Source organism: Salmo salar, chromosome 24, assembly GCF_965601325.2.
Source record: "Salmo salar chromosome 24, fSalSal1, whole genome shotgun sequence".
Lineage (NCBI taxonomy): Eukaryota > Metazoa > Chordata > Actinopteri > Salmoniformes > Salmonidae > Salmo > Salmo salar.
In genome coordinates, this window is record NC_138314.1 from 12,033,545 (window position 1) to 12,054,675 (window position 21,131).

Sequence of the window (21,131 nt, forward strand, 5' to 3'; positions counted from 1 at the left end):
TGCTCCAAGATCATTAGCCCCTCTGCTGTTTGTCCTCTGTTGCCCCGTACCCTCCGTCTACATCCTACCTTTCCTGTGTCTAGAATTAAACCCATGTCTCACACCTTTGTCTCCTGTTTCCAGGCCCACCCCTCTCCCCATCTCTTCGACGGCCAACCGGCGTACATGGTGAGGCGTCTCCTGAAGGTTCGACCTCGGGGCAGGGAATTCCAGTACCTGGTTGACTGGGAGGGTTATGGCCCGGAGGAGAGGTGCTGGGTCTCCGCTAGGGACATCTGTCATGCCCTGATCTGTTTCACCTGTCTTTGTGATTGTCTCCACCCCTCCTCCAGGTATCACCCATCTTCCCCGTTATCCCCTGTGTATATATATAATATCTGTGTTCTCTGTTTGTCTGTTGCCATTTCGTTTTGTTCCTCAAACCTACCAGCGTTTTTCCCCTTGCTCCTGCCTTGTCTATATTCCTGTTTTCTAGTTTTCACGGTTTTGTCCTTTCTGCCTGCCTGCCGTCCTGTACCTTTACCCTCTATTCAGAATGACCAACCTCTGCCTGACCTGAGCCTGCCGTCCGGTACCTTTGCCCCATTACTCTGGATTACTGACCTCTGCCTGACCTTTGCCTGCGTGTGTTCTAATTAATAAACTTTTGTTACTTCGACATTGTCTGCACCTGGGTCTTACCTTCAAATGTGATAGTAACTGTACTTTACTTTACTATTTATATTTTTGGCACCTTCTACTTCACTACATTCCTAAAGAAAATAATTTACTTTTTACTCCAGACATTTTCCATGACACCCAAAAGTATTTGTTACTTTTTTATGCTTAACAGGACAGGAGAATTGTCCAATTCACACAATTATCAATTTATTTTTAATTTTACCTTTATTTAACTAGACAAGTCAGTTAAGAACAAATTGTTATGTACAATGACGGCCTACCCTGGCCAAACCTGAATGACGCCTGGCCAATTGTGCCCTGCCCTATGGGACTCCCAATCACAGCCGGATGTGATACAGCCTGGATCAAGAGAATATCCATGGTCATCTCTACTGCCTCTGATTTAGCAGACTCACTCAACACAAATGCTTTGTTTGTAAATGTCTGAGTGTTGGGAGTGTGCCCCTGGCTATCTGTAAATTTAAAAAAATCAAGAAAATGGTGCCTTCTGGTTAGCTTAATTAATATAAGGAATTTGAAATAATTTATACTTTTTTCATACTTAAGAATATTTTAGCCATTACATTTACCTGAGATACTCAAGTATATTTAAAACCAAATACTTTTAGACTTTAACCCAAGTAGTATCTTACTGGGTGACTTTCACTTGAGTCATTTTCTATTAAGGTATCTTTAATTTTACTCAAGTATGACAAATTGCGTACCCTCCAGGTAACCATTCTGTACATTTGTACATGGGGTAGGCCTATTTATTCTGAAGAATAGGCCTATTTAATCTTATGCATAGGCTTATTCCTTCCTATTTTTTTCTACAATGAATAAAAGCTCAATGTATCTCATCACTATGATCCTTGGATTTCTGTAACATTTTATCTGCGCCGCTGGTGTAATGGTATCATGGAAGATTCCCATTCTTTCGACCCGGGTTCGATTCCCGGGCGGCGCACGTTTTTTTTCTCGCCAAACTACTTATCAAAATCATTTTGAAAAAGGTATGGATTGAGTAATTTGTCAATTTTACCTATGTGTTTGCTTTTATCCCGCACGAACGCAAAGCAAACATTTCCAAAGGTGCGAGCTAAACGTTGCCAATTGTGATCAGTCACGTGGGTTTCCCAGACGTGTGTTCTTTTTGTTCATTAAAATGTCGTCATTATTCTAAAACTAAAGATTAATCGCAGATATTGTTTTGAAAAATGATTAGTATTAGTGGTTTACTGACGCCTGCTGCTGCTGAAATGCGAAACAAAGTATTTAATTATGGTCCATTCATTGCGCATGCGACAGTGGTGGACATCCCCTTGATTTTCCGCCATCTTCCTCTTCGGTTGTACAACCATTGTTCATACAAGCTAATCATTGTTGGTTTGCGGTCAGCGACTGGGTTGATTTGTGCGCCTTTTTATAACAACTTGTTTAAGTCTACATGAGCATTATCCAAAAGTTACATATTTAGAAAGTGTGTGTGCATTACTCAAAATACCATAGCTACACGGATTACTCACTCAGGGCACGACCTACGAAAACATGATGATGATGATGGACGACGAACAGCCCAAAACCCTGTAAGTAGCTAACACGGGCTAGTTAGCCATATATCAATGCAGTAACGTTAGCGAACAATAGCTAGCTACTTCAAATGGGGCTACAAAGAAAGTATACTCCAGCATTTAGAAACGTCCATGTACTCATGTCTTGTCGACTGTCACGGTGTGACCATTAACTAAGAGAAAGTTGATGGTGCAAATCAATCATGTCAGTCCATGGCTCGAGCCTTCTCAGAACACATAGCTAGGCAAACAAGCTAGGTAACGTTAGCTACTAGCTCGCTAGCGAACGTTACGTTATCTCACCAAATACATTGGTTAGCTAGATACTGTTTTAACAAGCTAGTTCATTACTTGATCCTAAAAATAACGTGGTAGTGAGTTGTGTAGCCATGGTTCACTTGTCCGTTTCAGAAATTCTAGCTAGCTACTAACTGTACTGTGTTACTAGTTACATGTACCGGTTTGGCAGAGAAGCAAGCATTGTTGGCTAACAGAGCGGCAAATTACAAGTACTGTATACAGAGACAGACGTGTCATCCACGAACCTGTTACGCTAGTCAATTTTCCTAGTATTGCATTTTATCCGTATGTTATGAACTGATTATTAGTTTAATATGACGGCTAGCTAGGTGGCCTAACTAGCCAAGTGTTTCCCCTATATGCATTTAGCAGTGGTGTACTGCCGTTGCTAAATCGTGGCCGCCACTGTTAATTGTTTTTATAAAATGCATGCCTTTTTGTCAGCCTCTGGGGAGGAAGATGGCCACGTCAACGAGAGTTGGACAAGTTGCTTTCAGTTTAGTGGGAAGGCCCGAATTTGAAAAACCATGCTTCAAACACAACTGTTGAAGGTTAACTTACATAACTCAGTGTAACTGTGTAGCTAAGTGCAGCCATACCACCAGACAAAGTACCGAATTGTCATACTTGAGTAAAAGTATAAATAAAAGTCACCCAGTAAAATAGTACTTCAGTAAAATTCAAAGTATTCGGTTCTAAATATACTTAAGTATCAAAAGTAAGCGTTAATCATTTCAAATTCCTTATATTAAGCAACCCAGACGGCACCATTTCCTTGTTATTTTTTTAATTTACGGATAGCCAACGGCACACAAGTCAGACATAATTTACAGATGAAGCATTTGTGTTTAGTGAATCTGCCAGATCAGAGGCAGTAGGGATTTTTGTATCCTGCTAAGCCTTCAAAATGTAACGAGTACTTTTGGGTGTCAGAGAAAATGTAAGGGGTAAAAAGTACATTATTTTCTTTAGGAATGTAGTGGAGTAAAAGTTGTCAAATTGTAAAGTACAGATTCCTAAAACTATTTTAGTACTTTAAAGTATTTTTACATAAGTACTGTACACCACTGCATACCACCCTAAACTTTTGCTTCCCTGGATGAAGTAAACTTGCTGGAAGTCTGGTCACAAGTGCTTGTCTTTTCCCCTCTACTCCAGGTATGTAGGGAACCTGTCCAGGGATGTCACTGAGCCCCTCATCCTACAGGTTTTCACACAGATCGGCCCCTGCAAGAGCTGTAAAATGATTGTTGATGTGAGTATCCCTGGGTCCTGGACCCAAGTGAGAGATTGAGATTTGTATGATTTTGATATTAGGGATGTGACAAATGTAAATCTTTGCTTAATGTTTAACCTCTCTAGGGTATGTGGGACGAAATCGTCCCACCTAGTCAACAGCCAGTGGAATCGAGTTGCGCGTATTCAAATACCTTAGAAATGCTATTACTTCAATTTCTCAAACATATGACTATTTTACACCATTTTAAAGACAAGACTCTCGTTAATCTAACCACATTGTCCGATTTCAAAAAGGCTTTCCAACGAAAGCAAAACATTAGATTATGTCAGGAGAGTACCCAGCCAGAAATAATCACACACCCATTTTTCAAGCTAGCATATGTCACAAAAACCAAAACCACAGCTAAATGCAGCACTAACCTTTGATCTTCATCAGATGACACTCCTAGGACATTATGTTATAGAATACATGCATGTTTTGTTCAATCAAGTTCATATTTATATCAAAAACCAGCTTTTTACATTAGCATGTGATGTTCAGAACTAGCAAACATACCGAAAACTTCCGGTGAATTTACTAAATTACTCACGATAAACGTTCACAAAAAACATAACAATTATTTTAAGAATTATAGATACAGAACTCCTTTATGCAATCGCGGTGTCAGATTTTAAAATAGCTTTTCGGCGAAAGCACATTTTGCAATATTCTGAGTAGATAGCTCGCCATCACGGGCTAGCTAATTTGACACCCACCAAGTTTGGCACTCACCAAACTCAGATTTACTATAAGAAAAATTGGATTACCTTTGCTGTTCTTCGTCAGAATGCACTCCCAGGACTTCTACTTCATCCACAAATGTTGTTTTGGTTCAAAATAATCCATAGTTATGTTCAAATATCCTCTGTTTTGTTCTTGCGTTCAAGACACTATACCAACGGTGACGCGTGGACGTGTATCGTGACAAAAAAATTCAAAATATTCCATTACCGTACTTCGAAGCATGTCAAACGCTGTTTAAAATCAATTTTTATGCGATTTTTCTCGTAAAATAGCGATAATATTCCGACCGGGAGACGTCTTTTCCGTTCAAAGACTGAAAATGTAAAATGGCCTCTTCACGTGAACGCGTGCGCCCGTCTCATTGTTCTCAGATCGACCACTATCCAAATGCGCTACTGTTTTTCAGCCATGGGCTGCAAAGTCATCATTCAACGTTCTGGTGCCTTCTGAGAGCCTATGGGAGCCTTAAAGTGTCACGTTACAGCAGAGATCCTCTGTTTTCGATTAAAGAGAGCGTAGAAGGCCAAGAAATGGTCAGAGAGGGCACTTCCTTTACAGAATCTTCTCAGGTTTTGGCCTGCCATATGAGTTCTGTTATACTCACAGACACCATTCAAACAGTTTTAGAAACTTTAGGGTGTTTTCTATCCAAATCAAACAATTATATGCATATTCTAGTTTCTGGGCAGTAGTAATAACCAGATTAAATCGGGTACGTTTTTGTTTTTTATCTGGATGTGAAAATACTGCCCCCTACCCTAGAGAGGTTAAGCTGCCATTTTCTTTTCTTTTTTTCTTTAAAATGATATGAAATATTTATTCAATTCCACGTGAATTAACAATGCAAAATATGGTCAGATTGCGTCCTATTCCGTATGACCGCTAAGGAGGCAATATATCTACTTGACAATGGCGCTCCCCTTACTGCTGTCCCCCACCCACTCAGTAACAATCATAGTTACCCCTTTGATGTGTATGAACACACAGTTGTGATCATTCTACAGTAGTCCCTGCAGCATACACTCAAATCAGTGTAATTAGAACACTTCATTAGAAAGTTAGTTACGATTGACTCAACAGTTAGCGTTCGAGCTGGCTATGTTTTTTTCACTTAAATATTTAGTACAGTCTTTACAACGTTATGTCCTCAATGTGAGCAGTTTATTTTTGGATGCAATGTTCAGACATTCACAAATAGAAGCAGCATAACAAAATTCTCATCCAAATATGGAAATGTAGTCCTATCTCTGAGTAGTGAGCTAACACAAGCGGTCATATTTAACAGCTTTCAGCTGCTAGAAACCAGTTACTATTTACAATTCATCACATCACGGGTGAGCTCACCAGTGATTGAAATAATTGAGTAAAACACTTTCTAAACGTCGAAAGTAATCCGGCGGCGGGTAGTTTGTGTGCCGCCGTGTTTGTTTTTTTTCTGCGTCAACCAAAGATGAGAGGTGATGAGTTGTCTGTTTTGAGTATGCATATTGAAGGGAGGGTGTGGTCTACCATCAGCTACTTCCGTTACTGTAGCATCTTTGGTCTGACAGACGTTTACGTGACACCCAGAGTGGATTGAATGATGTAAACAAACATTGTTCCACACATAGCCAGCAAATAGTTTAGCATTAGCTCATCAGTCCAACCTTCCCAAAAATATTTTGCACACATCATACACTCACTGGACCGTTTATTAGGTACACCACCCCGTTCACGAAAACGGATCGCGCCTACAGACAGTCACATGGCCATGGCTTGCAATATAAAGCAGGCAGAGAGGCATTCAGTTACTGTTCAATTGAATGTTAGAATGGGAAAAACAAGTGACCTAAGCGACTTTGATCGTGGTTTGATCGTCTGTACCAGACGCGCTGCATCCAGTATCTCAGAAACCTATGCCCTACTGGGCTTTTCCCGAACGACAGTGTCTATAGTTTACTGAGAATGATGTGACAAACAAAACATTGTCAGCGGCAGTCCTGTGAGCGAAAACAACTCGTTGATGATTGGTCGCAGGAGAATGGCAAGAACAGACAAGTAACGGTGCAGAAAAAGTATCTCGGAACGCATGACTCGACGATCCTTGTCACTGATGGGCTATTGCAGCAGATGACCAAATGGGGGTCTGACCCCTTACTAACTGGTGTAGCTAATAAACTGACCAGTGAGTGTCATTGCATTCCGATTCTTGCATAGTGTATGATTTGTCACCAGTACTTCAAAATGTGAATAAAACAGTAAATAAATAAATTATTACCCCACAAACCATTTTCTGATAGTGAAATATTGATACAAATGGTCTGTGCCTGTATTATGAAAGTGGTGATTTGTTGCCACAGATGGTTTGTTTACGTTTCTACCACTGTGGCTAGAGTAGTTAGGCCGACAAACATCTCTATCTAGTGGTCGCGTCGGGGGCAACAGTTGTTGATGACTGTAACTAAGCCTAACTCTTTCCTTAACCTTGTTCTCTTAACCTCTCTAGGGGAGGTGGGACGAAATCGTTCCACACTATTCAACAGCCAGTGACAAATCGGAGCGCCAAATTTAAAACCACAAAATGTCATAATTCAAAGTTCTCAAACAGGACTATTTTACACCATTTTATAGATACACTTCTCCTGAATTGAACCACGTTGTCCAATTTCCAAAAGGCTTTACAGCGAAAGCAAAACATTAGATTATGTTAGGAGAGTACATAGACACAAAAAACCACACAGCCATTTCCAAGCAACTAGCATGCATCACAAATACCCAAAACACAGCTAAATGCAGCACTAACCTTTGATCATCAGATGACACTCCTAGGACATCATGTTATACAATACATGCATGTTTTGTTCAATCAAGTTCATATTTATATCAAAACCCAGTTTTTTACATTAGCATGTGATGTTCAGAACTAGCATACCCACCGAAAACTTCTGGTGAATTTACTAAATTACTCACGATAAACATTGACAAAATACTTAACAATTATTTTAAGAATTATAGATACAGAACTATTTTAAAATCGGACATAGCAATCGCTATGTCCGATTTTCAAATAGCTTTTCGGCGAAAGCACATTTTGCAATATTCTGAGTACATAGCTCGGCCATCACGGCTAGCTAATTTGACACTCACCAAGTTCGGGACAACCTAAACTCAGAATTACTATTAGAAAATTGGATTACCTTTGCTGTTCTTTGTCAGAATGCACTCCCAGGACTTCTACTTCCACAAAATGTTGTTTTGGTTCCAAATAATCCATAGTTATATTCAAATGGCTCCGTTTTGTTCGTGCGTTCAGGTCACTATCCGAATGGTGACGCGCTAGCGCATTTTGTGACGACAAATCTCAAAATATTCCATTACCGTACTTAGAAGCATGTCAAACACTGCTTAAAATAAATTTTTATGCTATTTTTCTCGTAAAATAGCGATAATATTCCAACCGGGCAACGTTGTATTCATTCAAAGGCTGAAAGAAAAAAATGGAGTAGTCTCGTGAACGCGCATCTCAGTCTCACTGTCCCCAGGCTGACCACTTACAAATTCTGCTGCTGTTCTTTGCCCAGAGACCGCAGACACCCCATTCCACTTTCTGGCGGCTTTAGAGAGCCAATGAAAGCCTTAGAAAATGTCACGTTACAGCACAGATGCTGGATTTTCGATAGAGATGCAACAGAAGGACAACAAATTGTCAGACAGGGCACTTCCTGTATGGAATCTTCTCAGGTTTTGGCCTGCCATATGATTTCTGTTATACTCCGACACAATTCAAACAGTTTTAGAAACTTTAGGGTGTTTTCTATCCAAATCTACTAATTATATGCATATTCTAGTTTCTGGGATGGAGTAGTAACCAGATTAAATTGGGTAAGTTTTTTTTTATCCGGCTGTGAAAATACTGCCCCCTATACCACAACAGGTTAACTTCCTACGTTAATTCTGCTAACCTGCTGCGTTCTAACTTGCCATGTTAATAATTCTAACCATATAATGTAAACAATCATTCTGTGGAAATAAGGCATCAGTTTCACCACACTGGCAACCAATCACATCACCCCCGACACTCACATGGCACCATTCAGTGTTATGTATATACCTAGTGGGCTAAGCTGTAACATTAGCAATGCCTTTCAAAAGGAGACAACTCACAAATGTGGAAATTCAGGAGATTTTTGTAAATTCTGACAGTTATTCTGAGCTATCAAATTCTGACAGTGAGGAGCAACAACACATCATTAGTAGGGTAAAACTAACCCGTCTCACGACGGTCTAAACCCAACCTTGTGGCCATTGAGAACCCTGACCACCGACAAAGACCCAGGTCCCTCTTAAAATGCTGGTAGTGGTGAAGTATTAGAGGTCTGCGGTAGCTGGAAGGCTGCCAGCCGTTTCACCCCTCCTGGCCCTGCTGTTGGCGTTAAGTCCCAGTCTGGAGTGTAAAGCCCCTTGCCATCTCCCTCTGAGGCAAAGTGCTTCAAGCTGTTTCTGACAGGGACATAGTGGAGGACACCAATCGCTAGGCCTGGGAGCTACAGGGGAAGAGGGAGCCACAGGGAAGGTGGACCACCTGATGGGAGAGAGAAAGATCAAACCAGACAATGTGCTTGACTATAATTAGAAAATGGGGGCACTGGATAAGGTGGATATGATAAACAGCTTTGTGGCATGCACTCTTAAAAAACCACCAATTGGTATGAGATCATTTCCGTTTGATCGACACTGCTATCTTCAATGGCCGCATAGTTCACCAGCTAACAAGTGAGATGATTATTGAACATGTTTTTTTGGACATACAGTTCACAAATGAATCAAATGCTGTTCTGCAATTATATTTAAAATATCTCACCCACTCCTCATCCTCTTTACTCCCTCTCGATGTCCAGCTATAATGTTGGCAAATTGTTCAATACTGTGTGTGTGGTTTCTGAAAGTACAGAATAAAGAGGAATTATTAGCATACAATATCAGGATATAACAAAACAATTTAAGTAGCACAACTGCTATAAAAATAATACGTTGCATTGACAATCACATTTATGAATAATATAACCGTAACAAACTGTAACTGAAGAGCTCCACAAGGGGGCAGGGCAGAAAACCCATGCCATGGCCATAAGGCCAGGGCAGCTTCAAAGAATACAACACAAACTTAATACTTCTCTGATGCCATTAGCATTGTTTTACAGAGCTTAGAATGTTGCTAGCTACATGAAATTAGTACCTTGTGTATGTGGCTATAAAGAAATGCATACAGAATACATTATGCTCCATACATACGGTGTGCTACATAAGAAACATCACAATATACATACACTATTATAGCATAATTAGGCACTTACTTAGCTAGGAACGCAATCATGTCCAAAGTAATTAGTAAGGAAAACGACAATGAAAGCAGTGCAGGCACCAATCGGAAAATGCGCCAGGGGGAAAAGGTTTTGTGCTGGTTCTGACTGGAGGTGTGTAAATGTCTGCATACTTGACCTGGGGAAACACTGGGGAAGTGCTTGGGCTCTCATCGAAGAGACGTTTGTCTGAGACATTACTATGAGCCGAACTTAAATTGTCCACCACAGTGAAATGGGCTACTTCTATGTGAAGCAGAGGTTAACTGTTCTGTTGCATAACAATCACATTTTGGAACAGTGAGTGCATTTTGACATCACATGCATAAAGAAACTCTCTGGGGAACTGTTAGAGATATTTGGAACTTGCACGTTAAAAGGTTATTCCGTTTTAGGTTCTCTGCTGTGTGCTTAGAGAATGATAGAGGTTTCTAGTGGCCAAAGGGCTGTTTTGGCATGGCCAGCGCCATAGTACGACAGTATGAGTCATAATACCCATAACCTAGCAGTCAAACAGGGAAATGATTCCAATAGTTATTCCACCATTTTTACATTTTTCCAATAAGGAATTTTAGAAAAACTTAAGAGCGGTGTTTTTTCTAGGCTTACCCTGGTGTGATGTTTTGATAACTAAACTCAACAAAAAATAAATAAACGTCCCCTCACTGTCAGCTGCGTTTATTTTCAGCAAACTTGACATGTAAATATTTGTATGAACATAACAAGATTGAACAACTGAGACAAACTGAACAAGTTCTACAGACATGTGACTAACAGAAATTGAATAATGTGTCCCTGAACAAAGGAGGGGGGGGTCAAAATCAAAAGTAACAGTCAGTGTGTGGTGTGGCCACCAGCTGCATTATAAGTACTGCAGTGCATCTCCTCGTGGACTCCAACAGATTTGCCAGTTCTTGCTGTGACCCCACTCTTCCACCAAGGCACCTGCAAGTTCCCAGTCATTTCTGGGGGGAATGGCCCTAGCCCTCACCCTCCAATCCAACAGGTCCCAGATGTGCTCAATGGGATTGAGATCTGGGCTCTTCGCTGGCCATGGCAGAAACCTGACATTTTTGCCTTGCAGGAAATCACGCACAGAACGAGCAGTATGGCTTGTGGCATTGTCATGCTGGAGGGTCATGTCAGCATGAGCATGCAGGCAGGGTACCACATCAGGGAGGAAGATGATGAAGAACAATGATCATTTCGGTTCCAACCCCTGCAAAGTAGTCGACTGGGTGGGGTTTCCTATGGGCTATAGCCTCAATGGCACTGCCCATGATTTCACAGATGCTATAATGGCACAGATGAGTCCTTTATCTCTATGGCTGTGTGCTTCTCAATGTTCTCAGTGGTCAGGACAAGAGACTTCATGTCCCACTTCTCATCAATGTGATAAGGACTCATTGCAATGATGTATGACAGCATGTTCAGATGTCCAACAATCTCTTCTTAACGCCACCTATGGGGTTTGAGAGCTCACGCGTTGTTCTTGCCGAGCAATCGTGATACGATTTCTCTACCCAGGCCATCATGGTTTTTCCACATTCCATGTTGTAGTCTTGTTCTAGATATACCATCAGGTATTGAAGCCAACACCCTCAACCATTGACAATGGCTTCATTTCAACTGCAACTGCAACTCACTCCGTCCCTTATCGCACTTATTTTGTGCGACACTGTCTTGTCTGTTGGGGACCTGTGCTGCTGCCAGCAATGGTTTGCCTCTCACCCTTTTTCAGATGGTTAAATATTGCACCTGTACTACCTCTACTGTGCCTCTGTTCCATGTCACAAAGTTTACATTTCACCATGTATTGCCATACAGGACTTTTTTTTGTAGACATTTTTCCAACTTAACATCGGATGTGCAGAGTGCTTTATATTAGTGGAAAATAATTTGAAAGATGTATATCTCCGAACATTACAGAATTTGTTTTCAGTTAGGGATTTTTTGTTAACTATCCCAATTTTGTTAAAATGTTCTCTCTTAATCGAAAGATGTTTATGGTGATGGTAACTGTCTGATATGTACATGTGGCTAATGTGGTTGACAGACAATGCTTTGGACTCTTTGTAGCCTAACTCTTGTTGTCCTCTTACAGACTGCAGGCAATGACCCATACTGCTTTGTGGAGTTCTATGAGCACAGGCATGCTGCCGCATCATTGGCTGCCATGAATGGACGTAAAATTATGGGTAAGGTAAGCTATCGTATCTAAAGGGTGAGTTGGGATGGGTGGGTTGTTGTTGTTGTTGCAGAAGTTTGACCAACCAGTAGGCCTAAATTATGAGAGCATTATCTGAGTCGGGCAGCGACTATCTCACCGAAGTTGAAATGGCAAAGTTACGAATTGTTTTGTAAAGTGATGATGGCTTATTCCGATTTCCCGTCCAGCAGTAAGTTCATCCCCAGAGTAAATGAGACTAATAGATGTGTGATCTGATTTTAAAATAATGACTTAACCGGCATAGTTGGTTCCAATGTTGATTACCTGGTGTGTCCATGTATAATGTCTGATTCCGTTTCTTCAGATATGGAGTACGCTAGGTCTGTTGTATGGACATCAAGTGCATTTTCTCTTAGTGGTTGATTTGACTATAGCTTAGAGATTTAAAATATGTTCTTGACCGATCACTGTTTAATTTTGGAAAACCACTATCTTTTCAAGGGAAATGGGCCCTTTCCTTATCCAAAGGAATCCACAGTAGCTGTACATTACATTGTCCTTGGCAATGGCCAACTAAAACAATTTCTGTACCTTTTCTAGACCCACAGCTTCACAACAAATATAGGTCCTAACCTCAGCAGAAATATATTCAGTGCAAATTATGTTATCCTCAACAGGTAATGAAGGACCATTTGAAGAGTAATACAAGTTGATAATGTCACTGGTTTGTAAGTCCTTTGTTACTTGGACCTTTTATTCCGTAGTTTGTTTCAGTTTGAGTGCTCAGGGTTTCTGTGTTCTGTTCTCTGCGCATCACTGCATTCAGAGATTCACACTGTGTTTGGTCATGGCTGGCTCATTTCTTTCACACACAAAGCACCACACAAACTGAGGTATTAATACGGTATCTAAATGACATAAACGTACCCTACCTGGCTTGTTTTCTCTCTTTAGGAGGTTAAAGTCAACTGGGCCACAACGCCAAGCAGTCAGAAAAAAGACACAAGCAGTAAGTGCCTAGCTACCTTTTCAGTCAGTTCCATAGAAAATCTTAGTGAGGGTTCCTCTGAGAATGTGGTCCTTTTTAAATTGATATTTTAGTCAATTAGCAGATGCTGTTATCCAGAGACTTCCATATCTCTATGGTGTGGAAGACCATAGAGCTATGGTAGCACCCCCCCTGAAATAAAAGCAAGGCAATTCTTGATTTCTTCAGTAAGTGCTGCATTCAGCAAGGAGTCACAGTAGTCGTATCTCCTGTCCTCCAACAGATCATTTCCATGTCTTTGTCGGAGACCTCAGCCCCGAAATCACCACAGATGATGTAAAAGCGGCCTTTGGTCCATTTGGGAGGATATCGTAAGTACCTCATTATTGTTTATGTGCTCTGTCGATCTCACAAGATTAGTAAGTCACTCATGAGATGATAATAATAATAATGCATTGGATGGCTTGATATCACACATTACTCTTTAGGACATATCAGACAGTAGTTTGTTTGTATGGTTACATTACTCCTTCTTCATATTGAGTAAATAGTGTGTTTCTCCTCAGGGATGCTCGTGTAGTCAAAGATGTGGCGACAGGGAAGTCTAAAGGCTATGGCTTTGTCTCTTTCTTCAACAAGTGGGTAAGCGTTATAGCTGGATGAAATCACTTACATAGAGGATTTAGTCATAACTGAAGGGGTTCCTGTATATGTAGTCATAACATTATCCTTTGGTATTTGGGTGCGTAGATGGGTCATGTGATTTAATATATCTGTTGCTACCAACAGGATGCAGAGAACGCCATTCAGCAGATGGGTGGTCAATGGCTAGGCGGCAGACAGATCAGGACCAACTGGGCCGCTAGAAAGCCCCCTGCTCCTAAAACCACCTATGAAAGTGAGTCCAGACAAGATAGGCTTTCCAGCCAATTTGCCATTGAGCAGAAATGGTTGGTTTTTATCTTACCCAACAAATGTTTACTCTATTTTGTCCTCTAAAACGGTTTAAGTGCAGATAAAAATTGTATACATTTTACTATATTTTATGTCCCTCGGATCCTCTTTTGTTGAATGGCAATCCATTTATTCACTCTAAATTCCCCTGTTTCCAAAAGCAAACACGAAGCACCTGTCCTTTGATGAGGTTGTGAACCAGTCCAGCCCCAGTAACTGCACTGTGTACTGTGGAGGAGTCGGCACTGGTCTAACAGGTCAGTAGTCTGTTATTGAAGTGGTCACTTTCTAGTGTGTGTGTGTTTCTTTCTCAAACACAGGTCTTTGACATGTCTCCCTCCTGTTTTCTAGAACAATTGATGAGACAGACCTTCTCCCCCTTTGGACAAATCATGGAAATCCGTGTGTTCCCAGACAAAGGATACTCTTTTGTGCGGTATGTCATGATCAAATCACTAAACAGACCTCTGACAAACATTTATTATCCTTGAAATATAATTTCTGCGTATGTTTCTCAGTACCTTGCAATCTGTATTTTGACGCCTCTCCTTTGTCCAGGTTTACCTCTCACGAGGGAGCAGCCCATGCCATTGTGTCTGTGAATGGGACTTCGATAGAGGGCCATATGGTGAAGTGTTATTGGGGTAAAGAGACCACAGACATGATGAGTCCTATGCAGCAGGTGCAACAAGTTCCCCAGGTATGAAACCACAGCCAGAGGCTTCCCCCCCATCGACACCACTTAAACACACACTCTTACACTGTTGCCATCTCTCCCCTATGACAGAACAAAGTGGGCTTTGCAGCCCAGCCCTACGGCCAGTATGCCCAGTGGTACGGCAATGCCCAGCAGATTGGCCAGTACGTCCCCAACGGGTGGCAGGTACCCACCTATGGGGTTTACGGCCAGGCCCAGGCCTGGAACCAGCAGGGTTTTAAGTAAGTACATAAGGACATCAGCAGGGCTCCCTTCTCTTCCAGCAATCAGGGCTGCAGCTGAGTGTTTTGAGTGTCCTTGGGCTTCCCAAGGGCAGCTAGGCTCCAGCTCAGTTGCCTGCAGCTCTGGCCAGGAGAAGGAAGGAGCCATAATGTCCTTCAACCTCCCCTCTCCACCGTATCCAGCTAACGAGGACAATGACAAAACACATTAAAAGAATATAGATGATTTGATTTATTGGTCAAGATAACAGCATTTTCATCCATTTTCTTTAAATAAAATGAGCACTAATGAATGCCCCTTTTGGCCTTTCAAAATGGCCACAGTTCTGGGTCGAATTGGACTTGCCCCCGATATGAGTGTGTACTCAATGAACTAAATAGTCCCAGAAAGTGAGGAAAGTGGGATTGTTGAAACACAAACAGGACCTCATGCCCTCTGAAGCTTCTCCCAGTGCAGAGGGATACATAATTTTATTGTGCACGTGTTACATCCACTTTATTCATTTTTTTGTTTGTCCATGTCATCTTTTGTTACTTCATGCATATTTTTGTTTTGTTGTTGCTGTATGAACTTTCATTTGCCATCCAAATTTGAATATAATTTTTTCTCCTGAGTTTAAGTACATTGCTACTTGAAATGGGGTGTTATTTAGATTATAGCTACATTTGAAATATCACTAGTCATTTTCATGTCTCAAATTGATAATGGAGTTTGAGTGCTGTTTTAACTGCTTGTATAGCAACAGAAACAGAGTATCACAGCAGTTATGTAATATGATTGTTTTGTTCACTTGTTTTTTTTTTTTTAAATCTAATGTAATGAACCAAAGAATGCAGTAACTTTGAATCATTTGTTGAAAGTTTTAGTTTTGGAAATAGAAGTCCTTGTATAGAAATTGCAATTATATATTGCCTTCATGAAGCATTCATACCCCTTGACTTATTCCACATTGTGTTACAGCCTGAATTCAAAATGGAATATGCTTTTTCTCTCACCCATCTACACACAATACCCCATAATGTTTGTGCACATTTTTTTTTTAAAATAAATAAAGCTAATTCATTGAAATACAGAAATCTAATTTACATAAGTGTTCACACTCCTGAGTCTATACTTTGTAGAAACACCTTTGGCATCAATTACAGCTGAGTTGTCTTGGGTATGTCTTTCACCTTTGCACATCTGGATTTGGTAGCTTTTGCCCATTCCTTGCAGATTTTCTCAAGCGCTTAAGTTAGATGGGGAGAGGCGGTGAACAGCAATCTTCAAGTCTTTCAACAGATTTTCAATGGGATTCAAGTCTGGGCTTTGGCTGGGCCACTCAAGAACATTCTTGTTCTGAAGCCATTCTAGAGTTGCTTTGGCTATATGCTTAGGGTCACTGTCCTGTTGGAACATAAATCTTCGCCACAGTTAAAGGTTGTTTGCACTCTGAAGCAGATTCTCATCGACGATTTGCCTGTATTTGGCTCCATTAATTGTTCCCTCTACCCTTACCAGTCTTCCAGTTGATGTTCCCTCCCCCGGGGCTGCCACACAGAAAAAATATCTGCCTGTGCAAAAAAGCACCAAATTAAACTTCACTCAACTTTATGGAGTTTTCCCTGTTAACACTCAACATTTCCCTTTACTGTGGGAATTGTGATTGAATCAACGCTATTAGCCACTTTCAATGCATCATACTGAAACAAAACGAACTATGCGAGAGATTTTGTTGTTGGCCGAACGCATTGGAGTAGGATTCTATTGCATTGACAGGCACAACTCAGGCCCGTAAATCTACACAGACCGCTGCGCCATAACCAATCAGCTGCAGTAGGGCTATATGAAAATGGATCATTGCCATATATGGATCTGTGCCGTTCTCTTGGAACTGGACGGTTAACTGCATGAGCGGTCGTGCGTAAATGCCCTCTTTTGAGATCAAAGAGAGAGCTACATGTAGCGACGTGCACATTTGTTCATATCCTTTGCTAGTTAGTGAGTTATTAGCCAAGTTCTAGATAATATGTAGTCAGCAATGGGAGAGTGATTGCTTCCTACGAGAGCACACAAGTGTGCGTTTCTAGTCCTCTTTGAAAAACGAGTCAGGTAAAGGGCTTTTCTTTTGTCTTAAAGGGGCAGTGTTGTATTTTGAGACCGGCTTGAATAAGCTAAGTTGCCAATAGGCAGAGGATAGTATAATTTGTCTGATTCTCTGTAATAATGGCATGGAAATAATGATGCGTTTTATTTTGTAAAGTGGTTTCTTGCATCAAACGCATTTTCAGTCACCTCCTTGTCTGAAGGACAAGTGGACGAACAGGTTTAATGTCTAGCCGTGCATGTTTTTTTTTTTTTTCAAAAGTTATGGAATGTAGGTCTACATTGAACACCACACATTGGCTGCTACTTTAGGCTGAACAATAGAACGGCTATTTCCATGTTACAATGTTATGGGATTCATTTTCCATTGTTTATGGTAGGCTTACATTATAATCAAATAGCCACGGAAGCCTACTTAGTTTTAACTTAAAGCGGCTACAGCCTCTGTTCACATTAAACGTGCGCCAGAATTTTCACAACTTTGAAGTTTTCCCTCAACAGACCTGAAATTTGCTCAGTGCTGAAATCTTTTTGAGGGAACATTGCTCCCAGTCCCTGCCGCTGAAAAGTGTCCATTGCATGATGCTGCCACCACCATCGTTCACGGTATTGATGGTGTGAGACAGGTTTTGAGCTCTGCCTGGTTTTCTCCAGACATGGCACTTTGCATTCAGGCCAATTTTTGTCTCTTCAGACCACAAAGTCTTTTGCATTTATGATCTCTCTTCATGTGCCTTTTTCTCAGGACTGGTTTCTGTCGGGCTACTCTCATAAAGCCCAGATTAGGGAACTGCTGTAGAGACTGTTGTCGTGGCAGTTTCTTCCATCTCAGCCAAGGAGCTCTGTAGTTCCGTCGTCATTGGGTTCTTGGTTACCTCCCGGACTAAGGTCCTTCCTGACCGTTTGATCGGACGGCCAACTAGCCAGTGTTTTTTTTTTTTTTCTTCCCATTTCCCAATAATGGAGACCACTGTGCTCTTGGAAACTTTCAACACTGTAGAAATTTCTTTATACCCTTCCCCAGATATATGCCTCATCACAATTCTATCTAGGGATAGTTCCTTGGACTTCATGGTATAGTTTCTGCTCTTCCATGCACTGTCAAATGTGGGACCTTGTATAGATAGGTGTTTCTTTTCTAAATCATGTACAAACAATTGATTTGGTCACAGGTGGACTCCAAGTTGGTGAGACCTCTCAAGGGTGATCAAAGAATATTGGATGTGCCTGAGCTCAATTTGGAGTGTCAGAGCAAAGAGGTGTGAATACTTATGTAAATACATAAAATATTGTATTTCATTTTCTATACATTTGCAATAAATTCTAAAATCATGTTTTCAACTTGTCATTATTGTGTGTAGATGGGTAAACAAATAATCATTTGTTTAATTCAGGTTGTAACAACAATGTGAAATAAAGCAAGGGATGTGAATATTTTACAAAGGCACTGTACTTACATTCTATTTGTATGTAAATGTCTTTGTTTGAGAGCCCATGAAAATATTATGATATAGTAGGCTACCTATAACGATAGTTGAAGTTTAATCCTAAAATTAATCTCAGCCTGAACTACATGTTCTCCTACTTGTTATTATATTGACTTTATCTGTGACTGCCACCAATACCCAATGTGCTGACTGACCAAACGTTAACTTTTCCATTCAGGTATTTGTTGCATAATGGCTGTTGCTAAAGATTTGACTAGGAATAACAGAAGTCATGAATGGGGTTTAGGCATGAAATTATAAACAGATTTCACTTTGCAGTGGTACAGGATTCAGGGGAAAAAGTGTGAAATTCAACTCCACGGCCAAATTTTAAATGCAGCTGGTCGTGCTTCAGCCATTCTCTGCAACATTGACCAATTTCAGCAGCTTTGGTTGGGATGCGAGAAGTCAAGACATGTATTTATTTTAAGTAAATCTCCACCGCAGTGGATTGTGACAAATTTTATACACTGAGCATATGCTCTGTCCGTATACCCACTCCCACAAGTACTATCTCTTCGCCCTGTTACCATTTTCAATTCCTACCATTTTCAATTCCTACCAATTCTCTGCAGTCTTAGATTTCGGCTTATCCTCCGACGCACCCTGACCTTTTGTTCGCTCATCCTCTCCTCAGCTGGCTCTTGCTCCGTTTGGTGTGTTCTCTGGTTGCGTCCCAAATGGCACCATATCCCCTATATAAATCCACTACTTTTTACCTGGTCCCTGGACAAAAGTTGTGCACTATAAAGGGAATAGGGTACCATTTGAGACGAAACCTCTGTCTTGCCCCTGTCGGCGCCTTTTTTCTAACCTGCTGGCGTTTTTCTCTTTCCTGTTTGCAGTCACTTACCGGCCAGTGCTGGGTGGACAGGTGTGAGTGCCCTCAGTAACGGTGGGGTTATGGAAGCTACGCAGGGATTGAATGGGAGTATGTTAGCAAACCAGGCCGGTATGGGAGCCACTGGATACCCCACACACTGATAGGGGGATAGTCAACTCTTTACTGGCTACTGGAGCATCACCGGGACCTGTGTTATATCCCATCCACTTGTGGCAGACTAAGACTTGTTGGTACATGGAATTTGAAGTGGAAGTTGACCTCTACTAAAGCCAATGAAACTGATTTCATGGGAGGTTAAGGGGATACATGGAGAACTGGAATAAACTACACAGGTATTATGCTGCCCTTGTGTTAGACAGACTACATGGGCAGGACGGTACCATTTTAAGTGAACTGTAAATGTAATATAATTGTTAAGGAGACATTTGGATTTGCGCATTTGTTGGTTTGTTTAGTGTCTCGAACTGCTACCATTTTCATAAGGACTCTTGAACAGTCAAAATAACGTGATTGTGATTTTTTTTTATTTTTAAGATGAATAATCCATTTTGAGTTTGATGCAATGAATCATGTAAAAAGTAATGGAAGTAGTCAAAATGGATCTTTTTTCTCTCATTTTGATTTCAATTAAACCAATTGCAGGGATAGATGCCACTGCTTTTTTTTCTGTAAGGGCAGACATATTGCACAGTATTCTATTTTTAAAAAAATTTTCCAAGAGGATTTCTTTTTGCATTAAATTTTTCCCCTGTATTTCTTTTGGAAGGCCTCAACTTGCTTCATGTGTAAATAACCATACATATATTTCAAACTGTATAAAGGAAAATGCAAATGTTCACAATGGGAGTTTGGTGCTTTCTTTTTGTTTTGATAACTGAAGAAATGAAACATTGTTAGTAGCAACACCATCAAGTGCATACCCATGGTAACTGGCACAGTGATGCATAGACTTCTGGGAAGGGAAAGGGCATTGCTATGCAGTGCATAAATTCACTCAATTTTGACTTTGAATACTAATTCTGTGCATAAATTGAATTTTCTGCCATTTTCTATGAAGTAAGATCAGTATTTTTTATGGAAAAACCTGAACCAGAAATGCTAATCAGAAATGTGAACTTAGACATGTTTTAATACCAGACCCATTGTGTTGCCTTAGAATTGATTGCTTTGAACGGACACAATATCGTTCAGATTAGGCACTGTCTACAGACATTTTCTGACCTTTTTAGTTTTGAAAAGTGTTCTCCTCTGGGGGTTTGGTACTATATTTGTTCTTGCTTTGTCCAATTAAAATGCTGATGTGCATAATAAACAATTTTCTGTGTCCTATGTGATTCAGTGAAGATTGGAAAATATTTCGACACTTTATCTTCATAAAATGTGATTTTAAACCGAACCTTAGCCACACTGCTAACCTTATGACTAACCGAAGCCTAAATGAAGAACAAAACAGCTCATTTTCGTTTAAATACATTTTTGGGAAAAAGCGACAGTCTTTGGGTGGATTTGTAAATTCACTCAGGCGATCTACTGATTTCCGACCACTCATCAGTGTGCCAGAGCGCATAATTACTGATGAATATACAAACACACGCAACACCTATCGAAAATGACCAGTGTCAGTAAACGTCGGCAAAAAAAAAACGTGATTAAATAGCCTAACCAGCTCTGCTATGGCGTGCAAAATAGTGAGTTCTCTCATCGGATCAACCATACACCTTGGCCAGAGCGTCCAGCGCTCCGAGAGCGAAACGCCCTGAATGTACGAAC

General features: G+C 40.7%; 1 protein-coding gene and 1 non-coding gene across 2 annotated transcripts; both read left to right on the forward strand.

Moving 5' to 3' along the window:
• The first annotated feature begins 1,556 nt into the window (after positions 1 to 1,556).
• trnag-ccc (transfer RNA glycine (anticodon CCC)) lies at positions 1,557 to 1,627 on the forward strand. The gene has a single exon. It is a non-coding gene; the product is annotated as a tRNA-Gly (tRNA).
• A 359-nt stretch (positions 1,628 to 1,986) lies between these two features.
• Positions 1,987 to 19,847, forward strand: LOC106585115 (cytotoxic granule associated RNA binding protein TIA1). Its single transcript, XM_014170960.3, has 12 exons — positions 1,987 to 2,246; positions 3,690 to 3,786; positions 11,998 to 12,096; positions 13,018 to 13,072; positions 13,335 to 13,422; positions 13,618 to 13,693; positions 13,841 to 13,949; positions 14,167 to 14,262; positions 14,357 to 14,441; positions 14,564 to 14,705; positions 14,793 to 14,944; positions 19,363 to 19,847. The coding sequence occupies exons 1-12, from the start codon at positions 2,209 to 2,211 to the stop codon at positions 19,499 to 19,501; spliced, it is 1,176 nt and encodes a 391-aa protein (XP_014026435.1). The 5' UTR covers positions 1,987 to 2,208; the 3' UTR covers positions 19,502 to 19,847.
• Positions 19,848 to 21,131: the final 1,284 nt, after the last annotated feature.

Coding starts and splice junctions, on each gene's coding strand:
- LOC106585115 (XM_014170960.3), top strand. CDS start 2,209: ATGATGATGATGATGGACGACGAACAGCCCAAAACCCT. Junction 13,950..14,166: donor TCCTAAAACCACCTATGAAA/GTGAGTCCAGAC, acceptor TGTTTCCAAAAG/CAAACACGAAGCACCTGTCC. Junction 14,706..14,792: donor AGGTGCAACAAGTTCCCCAG/GTATGAAACCAC, acceptor CCCCTATGACAG/AACAAAGTGGGCTTTGCAGC.